Source organism: Elephantulus edwardii, unplaced genomic scaffold, assembly GCF_000299155.1.
Source record: "Elephantulus edwardii isolate Elephantulus edwardi_28Jun2011 unplaced genomic scaffold, EleEdw1.0 scaffold00015, whole genome shotgun sequence".
Classification (NCBI taxonomy): Eukaryota; Metazoa; Chordata; class Mammalia; order Macroscelidea; family Macroscelididae; genus Elephantulus; species Elephantulus edwardii.
This window is the reverse complement of record NW_006399765.1, coordinates 11,788,163-11,800,234: the sequence shown is the minus strand read 5'-3', so window position 1 is coordinate 11,800,234 and position 12,072 is coordinate 11,788,163. Positions and strand designations below refer to the sequence as shown.

Here is a 12,072-nt window from a genome sequence, read left to right as displayed (position 1 = left end):
AATCCCTACCACATGCGGTTTGAATCCACCAGGTGGAGAAGGAGGGCAATCTCCTCCTGTGCCAGTCAAATCTGATTTGATGGTACACAACAAGGGGGGGGGAAGTTTTAAAAAAATCATTTTTTAAAAAATAGTGAACTGGAGGGGGATGTGGAGGAAAATGTGCAACAATGAATGAATGGGTGAATGAAAATCCAACTTTTCTGTAAATTTTCATTAAAATCCACAAAAAAATGTTTAAATAAAGTGAAATAAGCTAATAACAAAAAAAACCCATATATTGTAAGATTCCATTTACCAGGAATGTCCAGACAGCCAAAAATAAAGAAGGAACAAGTGGATTAGTGAGAGTGCACCAGCAAACAGGAGTGCAAACAGGTACAAGGTTTCTTTTTTCGAGCGATGGCCTTTCAAAATGTAATGTGGTAATAGTTGCACAATTCTGTAACTCTACTAAAAATGAGCTAAAAAGGAAAATGAGGACGCTCACAAAGGGAGAATTCCAGGACACAGAAATTAAACCTCAAGAAAACCATTCTGGTTTTGCTTTGGACTATGTTTTAGTTGTAGTTTTTGTTTTCTCAAATAGAGTCTGAAGTTCCATCAACACCACAGAGTTTTCTGTGAGGATTAACTGCGTTTTCTCAGGCTGCCAGGTGTAGGGTAAGCACTTGATAGATAATATAACAATAAAAATCATCAGGGTGAAGAATAATTATCAATTGTATAAGTGTTGAATAACAACACATTTTTATTACTTGCATAGTGCTTATCATATCACTGAGATATTTATCAACTCAATTTATTTCCACAACTTTATGAGGAAATATACCTAAAAATATACCTAAGATTTTCACTAATTTTTACATACAGGGAAGTTGAGGCACCGAGCAGTTAGCCAGTGAGTTGTGGAGTGGGGATTTGAATCCTGCCTCTCAGGTGAATGCTGAGTTGCTGCTCTACTTATCAACAGGAGTGTGAACAAAAGACTCCCAGAGGACTTCCTGGAGGAGGCTGCACTGACATGGAAGAACATTCTGGGCATTTGTTGTTGCTAGGTTGTCACTGAGTTGTGTACGACTCATAGTGACCCTATCTTGTGCCATAATACTATAGCTGTCCATATTCCTTTATTGTTCATAGGCTTTTCAGAGGCCTGTTATTTCAGAAGTGGATGGCCAATCCTGCCGCCTGTTGTTGCTGATTGCCGTCGAGTCGAGCACGACTCACAGTGACTCTGAACAAAAGACCTAACGCTTTTCCATAACTAACCTCAATTCCAGGTTCATAGAGTTTCCAGGGGCACACGGTTTAGGAGGTGGATGCCACTCCTGCTTCCAAACCTGTTTTACAACTGGGAGCTCCACAAACACTGTCCACATTGGGAAACCACTCTGGTATTTAATACCCCAGTGATACAAGGTTCAGCATCCTGCACATTGACAAATAGTGATGTACAAAGTGGAAGAGTGTTCCTCCTGACATAAACATCATTAGTTTCATTTAGCAGTGGTAAGTGTCCTCAAGTCAAATATGACTGAAAGTAAGTTTTGCACAAAAGACCCGAACTCTGTTCTAAAACTAACATCATTTCTGTACAGAACTCTGTTCTATAATTAACATCATTTCTGTACATTTATAGAGTTTAGAGAGTTTGCAGAGTTTAGAGAGTTTCCAGAGGCATCTAGTTTATGAAGCGGATGCCACTCCTGCTTCCCAGCATAAATCAATGTGGAAGCTCATGCAAACAGTGTACATAATGGGTAACCATTATGGTATTTAACAAGACTATGGAAAAGTATGCAGTATCACAGCAACAGCAAATTGTTCCATTCATCAAATAGACAAAAGATTGCTGTTTCATTTAAGCAATATTCATTCAAAAATTATTAACAAATTAATAAAAATCTGCTGCCTACTCTGGCATAATATACGAGCTCTGTTCAAACTTGCCCACCATCAGTGACCCTTCTGACATCTGAAACACCAGTAGCATAAACATAGCTCCCAGCATCACAGCAGCCCCAAGTTACCCCAGTACAGCAAACTGACAGACAATAGGGAATGGTACATGCAACAGGGTGAGGGTGGGAGTGGAGGGAAAAGAACTGGGGACATTTAAAAATGGGAGGTGCTGGAGTTAGATGGAGGAAGGGGGATGCTGGGAAAGGGGAGTAGTCAGATGGGCCTCAAGCAGTCCTCATCTAAGGAGGTCAGTGTAGGTAATGAGAAGTCAGTGAAGTCTCTGGAGGGAGCTGCCTTCCCCCAGGACGACTCATGTTCCCTAGGCAGGTGTAGGGGACAGAGAGAGTTGACTCAGCCCTGTGGTGAGCTCAGCAGGGCTGGAAGGTGAAAAGAGCTCTCACCCTGGCTTCCATCCTGCTGTGTGTCCACCTGCAGCCTCCCAAACCCCAATTCAGAGCTAGCAGGCACTATTCCCAATTCCCAGCCAGCTGGCAGCAGCCAGCACAGCCCTGCTGCCAGTGCTCTGGGCGGAACCACCTGAAGGCCTCACACACATCCCTGACCAACCCAGACACCTGTGGATGCCGTGGGGAGCCCTGTGTCCCAGCTCACCTACAGTCTGCCTTTGCACCTGGCTGATCCCAAAGCCAAAAGGGACAAGCCCATGGGGTCTAGTCTTTTCATTTAATCTATGTTGTTGTTTAGGATAACGCTTCAGTCTGTGCTCATAGGGTCACTATGACTTGTAGTCAGTTTTAAAACATTTAACAACCACATGTTACTTTTACTGTTGAGAACCCGCACTGCAGAATACACACTGACGCAAGCATTTCTGCGTGGAGCACTCGACAGCATCGATGATATTTTTCCATTGTACAACCATTGCCTTCCTCCATTTCTCTGCTGTTGTCACATAAATGTACTTGCTTAGGACCCAGCTCACGCATTTTCCACATATGCCCTACACTTGTGTATGTGCACAAAATGTTCAACATGACAAGAGTCAAAAGATCATGAAAATTTCCCTGCCTATTAATAAGGATCTAGTTTAAAAAATCTAAGTAAACCGCACCATGGAGTACTGTGCGGCCATTGCACACACACTGACACAGAAATAATCTCCACGATGTGTTGCTGGGCAGAAAAAAGATTTCCTCATCGACAAATGAATGGATAGGAAAAACTATGATATATTCACACAACAAAATACAATGCAGCACTGAAAAACAAGGAACTCATAAAATATTCTACAACATGGGGGACCCGGGAGGACATCATGCTGAGTGAAATATCTCAGTCACAAAAGGACAAATACTGCATAACACCACTGTAACAGAACTGACATGAGGTGGGGGGGACACTAAGAAAAGAGGATAAATAATGAACACTGCATTGGGACAGATGAAGGAAAGAACTGTTTAAAAGGAATATATGAGTAGGCATTATATGTACAACAACAGTCCAGAAGAAGAGGTGCTTGGCAAAATCAACTAGGGGAGGGGTGCATGGGGAGAGAGGCAATTATGCAACAATGAATGGACAGAAATCCAACTTTTCTGTAAACTTTCATTAAAATCACAATAAATAAGAAAAACAAAGAAAAAAAAATTTTAGAATAACACATCCAATATGTCATCTCTTCTCTAAAAACCAAAAAAAAAAGGAAGAAAAAGAAACTTGGCTCTATATTTCTGCAAAACTACAAGTACACAGACCACAAACACACAACTGAGAAAAATACTTGGTGTTGACACGTTATTATTGTTGAGTGCTATAAAGTCTATTCCAAATTACAGCGCCCCATGAGACAGAGCAAAACTGCCTCATAGGGTTTGCTAGGCTGAACCTTTAATAGGAAGGAGCCTTGAGGGCAAAATGTGTTAAATTTGGTTGAGCTGCTAACTCAAGGCCCGCACTTTTAATCCACCATCCTCTCTGGAGAAGAAAGATCAGGTAGTGTCTTCCCCAAAAGATTTACAGTCTCAGAAACCCAGTGGAAGTTGCCAAATTGGAATTGGCTCAAGAGCAGTGGGGTTTGGTGAGCTTTTTACTTTTAATCCGAGTAGCTCACCAGATTTCTTCCTCAGAGCTCGTGGCTGGGTTCAAACTGTCAACCTTTCAGTTAGTAGTCAAGCACTATGTCACAAGCAAAGACAGTAGAGTGAGGGGGCATTAAGTGTTTACTCTGTTCCCATCTTTGTTATGATACTTTTCTATCCAAGAATATGCTTCTATGTTACTTGTTATGTGCCGACCCTATCTACAACAGCCCTAAACTCTGCTCGTTCCTGTGCCAATCGCACTGTCTCCAACACTCCCATCCCGATTACCCCAGTCACTGAATCAATCCACCTCTTAGAGGGCCTTCCCCTTCTGTGCTGTCCCTCCACCCTCCCAAGCATGATGTCCCTCTCCAAGGACTGGTTCCTTCTTACAAAATGCCCAAAGTAAGTTAGACGAAGCCTCAGAATCCTTGCTTCCAGGGAGTCGCCCGGTTTAACCCTTTCCAGGATGAATCTGTTTGTTTTCCTAGCAGCCCATGGTACCCTCAATACTATTCTCCAACACCACAGTTCAAAGGCATCTATTCTCCTTCTATCCTCCTTAGTCACTGTCCAACTAACTCGTTGATGCATAACAAGTGATAGCAAAGACCATGGCCTGTATCAGACGTACCTTAGTCTCCAGAGAGACATCACTGCTCTTCAGCACTTTAGGAGAGGTCCCTAACAACAGACTTTCCCATTACAATACGTCTTTTAATTTCCTGGCTACTGGCGCCAAGAGTGTTGACTGTGGAGCCAAGCAAACTAAAGCTGTGAACAATCTCAATCTCTTCACCATGCATCCTGATGCTGCCAATTGGCCCAGTGGTGAGAATCTTTGTCTTCTTGACATTGAGCCTCAATCCATATTGGAGGCTGCAGTCCTTGACCCTCTGCAGCAAGTGCTTCAGGTCCTCCTCAGTTTCAGCAAGCAGGGTTATGTCATCTGCATAACGCAGACTGTTGATGAATCTTCCACCAATCCTGACCCCACATTCCGCCTCATAGAGCCCAGCCTCCCGGATAATCTGTTCTGCATACAGGTGGAAAAGGTATGGAGACAGGACACATCCCTGGTGTACACCCTTCCCAATTTTGAACCATGCAGTGTTGCCCTGCTCTGTTCTGACAACTGCCTCTTGGTCCAAGTATAGGTTTCGCATTAGCATGATCAAGTGTTCTGGGATTCACATTCTTCTCAGAGTCAGCCACAGTTTGTTATGATCCACACAGTCAAATGCCTTTGCATAATCAATGAAACACAGATATATACATTCCTCTGGTATTCCCTGCTTTCTATATTACTTAGCTTCTTTAAAACACTGTGCACAAAATTTGTTCAATAAATATAGAGGAAAATATTGTCAGGCCCAGAGCAAGGTCAAGGAGGAGAATGAAGGATTCCAAGAATATCAACAGGTCTATAAAGGGAGTGATCCACCTCACCTCCTGGCTAAACTCCCTCCTTTCCCACCCTTAAGACCCTTACTATAAAAATCTGCCCTAATCCTCCTTAAGGCGCTATTTTCCTCTGGTCCGTCTCTCTCCAGACCAAGGAATCTCACCCGGGAGCCCCCTTAATAAAGCTTCTTCAGCTTTCTTTCCTTCTTTCTCTGGTCCCTTCCTTGAGTCCTTGGCCTTATGTCCATTGCGAAGACCTAACAAATATGTGCCAACATATCCACTGTGCTGGTGCCAGGTTCAGGATAACTTTTTCATTACCTAGTGGTAAGAAGCTGCACTGCACTGCTTTTTCATTCAACAATTCCTATGCATTTTGTTTGGAACCACTACCATGGAACTGCTTTCTTCCTACTTTCTCCCTGTGTTTCCCCTTTCCATTGGTTCTTCTTGCCTACCGCTGCCTGTCTTCTGAGCTCTATCCCTGGGTAACTTTTCAGAGAGCTGTCACATCCAAGATTTTGCCTCATGCTTGCTACACCTCCTTGAGGGTAAGCGTTCAAACTTGCATTTTGCAAATTAAAGAATGACTCAGAGCTGGAACAAGCCGCTCAAGGTCACACAGCAGGGCTGAAGTGACACTGGCCTTGGACTCTGAGCCCAGTGCTCTTTCTAACAGGGCCGCTGACAGGCCCTAAGGATCAGGGACTGGTTGGAGGTCCCACCCCAGGGGGATGCCCCCCGGAACTGCAAGTGCTCTGAAAAGCCCCTTCAGGGAGGGGACGTGGGGCTTCGTCAGGGAGAAAATGAGTAAAAGATGAGTGGTGAGGGAAGAGCTGATGAACCGCCGCCCCCGAGAGATTAGACATCATGAGCCGCCCACAGAGTGGGACGGGGCTGCCGAGTCACTCGGCAAATCATCTGTGGGAAGGAGCCTCGCGGGCCGTCCCCCGAGCCCCGAGATCCTATGCCTCTTTCGTGGGGGCTGTTCACTCAGCTTTCACTCTCCCCAGCTGAGTGAGCCATGCTGGAGGCACCTCTCCGCTCATTTCCCAGAGTCCCCTGTTAGCAGGGTGGCCATGGAATCGCGCTTTTGAGAAGGTTCTAGAACCTGAACAGCAATGTGCACAACACATAACACCTTCTTGTACTGTTAAGTGCTATTACCTCCCCCTCAGTTCTTTTCCTGACTGTTTAAGAGATGGAGAGGGACATGGTGTGGGCCCTGAGGGTAGGGGGAGAGGACAGCCAGAAAGGACTGGAAGGTGCAGGACTGGGCCAGCATCTGCTGGGCTCATAGCACAGGGCCTGGGCCCAGAGCTTGGCTGTGCTTGGAACAGGGACGAGCCCCTCAGAGCACACTCAGGAAAGTGAGCCTTGGCCAGATTACAGGTCCCCCCTTCATTCTCATCACAGGACTCAAACCCGCAAGGCCACGAGGATGATTAAAGAGAGCTTGGGGTCAAGCCTCTTGAGTATCTTCTCATCTAGATCATACAATGATGTTGTTGTTATTAGGATACATCATAATAATTATTATGTAAAATATAACTATGGAATTTTCATCAAAATTTGGAAACAGATTATTGGATCTACATTGTTGTTGTTAGATGCCATCTAGTCTATATCAACTCCTAGGAAACTCACTGACTGAGTAGAACCACCCCACATGGGTTTCTAGACTGTAATCTTTATAAGCAGCCTCAGGAGCTCTGATGGCCTAGTGGTGAGAAGCTGCACTGCGGTCCCAAAGGCATATGGTTCAAATCCACCAGTTGCTCTGTGGTGCAAGGATGGACAATCTCTTCTTGTGCAATTAATTACCTCTGAAAACCTGCTGGAGGGTCAGCTATGATTTGCTTCTGACTTGATGGCACATAACAAGTGGTGTTCTAGGGAGCTCTGAGACCTAGTGATAAGAAGCTGCACTGCAATCCCAAAGACATGAAGTTCAAATGTACCAATTGCTATAGGAGAGATGGGCAATCCCCTCCCACATGATTTACTGCCTCTGCTGGTGGGTCAGCTAAGATTTGGTTCTAACTTGACAACACACCAGAACAGTGGTAGCCTATTGGTAAGGACCTATGCTACCAATCCAAAACTACATGGTTTGAACCCACCAGTTGCTCTATAAGAGAAAGATGGGCAATCTTCTCCCATGCCATTTACAGCCTATGAAAACAAGCCAGAGGGTCAGCTCTGATTAAGTGCTGACTCTATGGCAATGATCAGAGTTGCTGAATCTTTATAGAAGCAGATCATTCAGTCTTTCTCTCATGGAGCCACTTGATGGGTTGGAACAACTCACCTTTCCATCAGCAGCCAAGAGTTTAACCACTGGGCCACGGTGGAGCTTCTTATATTTCCAATCATCCAGCCACTTTAGAAAATAAAGCTGCCCCAGCTATACGCTATATAGTCATCTGTGTTTTTAGACTTTATAACTCAATTCTAAATTCATGACGATCAAGGTCTCACAGGTGACCCTCCAGCAGAATTCCACACGTGAGAAGACTGCCCACCTTTCACCCTTGGTGGACTTGAAACATCAGAGAAGAACTACCTTTGGGTTAACAGTGCAACATCCTGAGGACTATGTTGGTGTGACTGAGTGCCATCGAGTCAAGCACGATTCCTAGCGATGCTATGAACAAAAGATCTGAACCCTGTTCTAGAATTATTGCTGTTTCTCTAATGTTCATAAAGTTCCCAAAGGAACTTTGTTTAGGAAGTGGATGCCAAGCCTGCTTCCAAGCCTGTCTTATTCCAGGACCTCCACCAAACACTGTCCACCATGGATAGCCATTATGGCATTTGACACACCAGTGGCACAGTGTTCAGCATCTCAGCAACCCCAAGTTATCTCAGTACCGCAAACTCACAGACCCAGTAGTTACATGATAAAGCATACCAAATAACTACATATTACGAAGAATACTGTCAAAGGATTTTACAGGTATTATGTAATTTACTGCTCAAAGCAAATATTTTAGAGGTAAATGCCATCAATTATCCCCATTTTATGGATGTGTAAACTAAAGGAAGGGAGCCAAAGTAATTGGTCTGTTTGCCATGATGACATAGGGAGTAATTAGCAAAGGCAATTCTAGACACAGGTAGTCTAGAATAACTTTGAAGTCCATGTCCATGCCCACCATTCTACACTATTTATGGTGATCCACTAAAAAAAAAAAAAAAGTAACAAACCCAAATAAACAAACACCTGAGGGTTTCTTTACAGAAGCTGACTGCCATTGTTCTCCTGTAGAGCAGCTGGTGGATTCAAACTATTCACCTTTTGATTAGCAGCCAAATGTGTACTAACCATGGTGCTCCCAGAGCACCTATGTCTGTCTACAGAGAAGGCTAATTAAAAATGCATGAACAGACAGGGGCACCACAGAGGAGGGGGCTTAAGAAATGCAAGAGCCTGTGAGACCTGAAGAAGTGGGGCCCCAAGTGCTCCTTAGGGACAAGGAGCGAGAGACTACCTCACGCATAATATGGGCATGTTACCAGGAGGGTTCAGTCCCTGGAGAAAGACACTGTATTTGGAAAAGCAGAGAGTCAGCGAAAGAGAGTTGTGCAGTACCTGTAACAATGGGCACAACAGAGATCATAGAATCACAGATCATGAGAATGGATGATGCAGCACGGGGCAAGGTCCCCTCTGTTGGTGGTTGCCATTAGTTGTCAGTTACTGTGAGTGGAAATGCTGTGAGTTAAAACCAGCTGTTGTGTACCCATTGAGTCCCCTGCGGCTCACAGCTGCTGCCCAATCAATCCTGAGCAACTCTCAACGTCTTCGACACATTTATCCCTATTATCCTAGATACTGGATCAACCCATCTCTCATCCAGGGTCTTCCTCTCCTGTGCTGTCCCTCCACCCTTCCAAGCATGTCCTTCTCCAAGGACCAGTCCCTGCTGGCAACACGCCCAAAGTTTGTGAGATGGAGTTTTGCAATCCTTGCCTCCAAGGACCAACTTGGTTCCACCCTCTCCAGAACAGATTTGTTTTGTTCTCTTGGCCATCCATGGTATGTTCAATACTCTTCTCCAGCACCACAACTCACCACAATTCAGCTAGATTACTGTTGTTACTTAACAACCCCTTCAGGAGAGAAACTGGAACAAACTTGTCTTATTCGTGCATCACAAGAGTAATGGAGAAGCAGCGGGCTGTCTGGGAGCTCTGGTGGCTGGGAGGTAAGGAGTTGCACTGCTAAATCCAAAGGTACACAGTTCAAATCCACCAGCTGTTCCTTGAGAGAAAGATAGGTAATCTCTTCTCCTGAGATTAACTGCCTCTGAAAAAAACCCACTGGAGGGTCAACAACTATGGGTCAGTTCTGACTTGATGGTACACAACAACAACAATAAGGCTGTCCGTAGAGGGTCGAATCTCTCTGGTGGTTCAAATCCACCAGGTGCTCCACAGACAGTGGGAAATATCTTCTCAGTCATTTACAGCCTCTAAAATGCCCCTGGAGGGGTCAGCTATGAGGCAGTTCTGACTCCATTGCAATGGGGTTTGAGTCTGAGTAGGCTGTCAGTAGATATTTGTTGGAGGGAAGGAAAATGATTAGTGTTCATTAGAGGAAACCGGCAAGTCTCGCTTAAAAGAGAATAAGTCGACAATGAATTCAGAGGCTTTGAGGACCATCGCCTCCCTAAAAGGCACCTGAATGTGGAAAAGGGTCTGCAGACCCCGGCGCACAACTCGACCGCACAGCCCAGCCCTGGCTGGGAAGCGCCCAAGGCCAGGAGCTCCCGCAGCAGAGAAAGCAGAGAGTGACCCACCTTCCTCGGTGTCGTTGCGCAGCGAGGCCTCCAGCAGCGCCACGCTGGCCTCGAAGGACACCTTCTTGCGGCGGCCGCCCGCGCTGCGCTTCCGCTCGTGCTTGCGTTTGCGGTGCTGCAGGTCCTGCTCGTACTGCGCCCATTTCTTCAGCTGCTGGGCCCGGCGCTTCTGGGCGGCGCGCAGGCGCTCGAGCGTGGGCACCTTCTCCAGCAGCTGCAGCTCCGTCAGCAGGTCCATGTGGCTGGCCATGGCCACCGGGGCCTCACGCGCGCCAGCCAAGGCTGGCCAAGCGCTAGCAAGGGGCGCCGGGGGCCGGGGAAGCGCGGGGTCTCTGACGGGGCTGGGACTTCATGGTGGGGCCAGCTCTCCCGAGTTCTGCTTGGGCGCTCCTGGCCCCGGCTGGCCTGTCAGTCCGTCCGCCCCCGTTTTGTATAACTCTTGAACATTGTCAAAACCAGGAATTAAAAATTATTATTATGTGTGCTACATCTTTTATGATGAACTTTTGATTGTGTTTGAGTGAAAGTTGCCAGAGAAAATAGGTTTTGTACTAATCTTTCATATACATTTGTTTGAGGACATTAATTAGTTACAATCTGCCTTGCACAACACTCTTCCCAGCCCTCCCTGTGTGTTCTGCTTCTAGCCATCCTTCTTTCCTGTCCCTCCTGTCTTCAGAGTTTTGCCCCTGGGGAAACACTGCCCCTTTGAGAGTGCAGGACTGATTGTTCTAAGGAGTAAGAACCTCCTGGTGTCAGAGCGCCCTTTTAAACTTGCCTATCGTTCGCTGAAAAGCTGAGCCACAGAGGTGAGTTGAGATCCTGGCTCAAAGGGGACTCAGGGCCACAGTCACAGACCTTCTCCCAGTCCCTGTCAGCCAGAAAGACTGGTCTTTCTTTATGATATTGAGTTTTGTTTCATTTTTCTCCCACTTTGTTCAGGACCCTTTATTGTGAGCCCGTTTAGAGTGGTCAGCAGCAGTGGTAGCTGTCCGCCTTCTTCTCTCAGGATTGTGGTGGTTGAAGCTCGTGACATTTATTACTTCTTTGAACTATTTTTTTCTTTTTTAAAACTGAAATTTTAATGGAAGTTTATAGAGAACTTGGATTTCCATGCAATCATTATTGTACATTTTCCTCTCTACACCCCCCCCCTCCCCATTCGCTTTTTCTTTGGGAAAAAAAATTCTTTCATTGTTATACAGTCTCCCCTCCCAGTCCACTTTACTATGCAGTTCTTATTCTGGACTCTTGTAATGCCAATAATACCTAATCATATATTCCTTTTATACAGTTCTCTCTCTCATCTGTTTCAATGCTATGTACATTATTTATTCCTTCTTTTCTTTTTTAATTTTGTACATTATTTTAATTTTTTTACTAGTTTATTCACAAAATTCTAATACAAATTAAAAAAATTCTTTCAATTTCCCTCACTCCCCCTCAAATTGTAAAACCCGATACTTAATCCCCTCTTCCCCCTGTATATCCACATCCCTCTGCTTCCAGCCTCTCCCACCTCTCATGGATTCTTATACTTGTTCAACAATAACAGTCTTATACAATATTTATCCTTGTGGGATAGTTAGTTGACTCAGCATAATGCTCTCCAGTCCCTCCCAAGTAAGGTAATAATTCACAATGTTATTGGTCCTATGTGCTGCATAGTATTCCATTGTGTGAATGTACCATAATTTCTCAATCCATTCATTTGTGGTTGGACATTTGGGCTGTTTCCATGTTCTTATGATGGTGAATAATGCTGCTCTAAACATTGGTATACAAATCTCAGTTTGTGCCTCAATCAGCTCAAGGTGGATGAGAGACCTGGGAGTAAAGCCCAAAACCATATCGTT

General features: G+C 45.1%; 1 protein-coding gene across 2 annotated transcripts in view; it reads right to left on the bottom strand.

Moving 5' to 3' along the window:
- The window catches only part of PPP1R16B (protein phosphatase 1, regulatory subunit 16B), a 91,995-nt gene extending 81,529 nt beyond the window's left edge, over nucleotides 1-10,466 (bottom strand). For both annotated transcript variants that reach the window (XM_006881526.1, XM_006881527.1), the window contains exon 1: nucleotides 10,217-10,466. In XM_006881526.1, coding sequence (XP_006881588.1) covers nucleotides 10,217-10,466 — 250 coding nt within the window. The remainder of the gene's footprint in view (nucleotides 1-10,216) is intronic.
- Nucleotides 10,467-12,072: the final 1,606 nt, after the last annotated feature.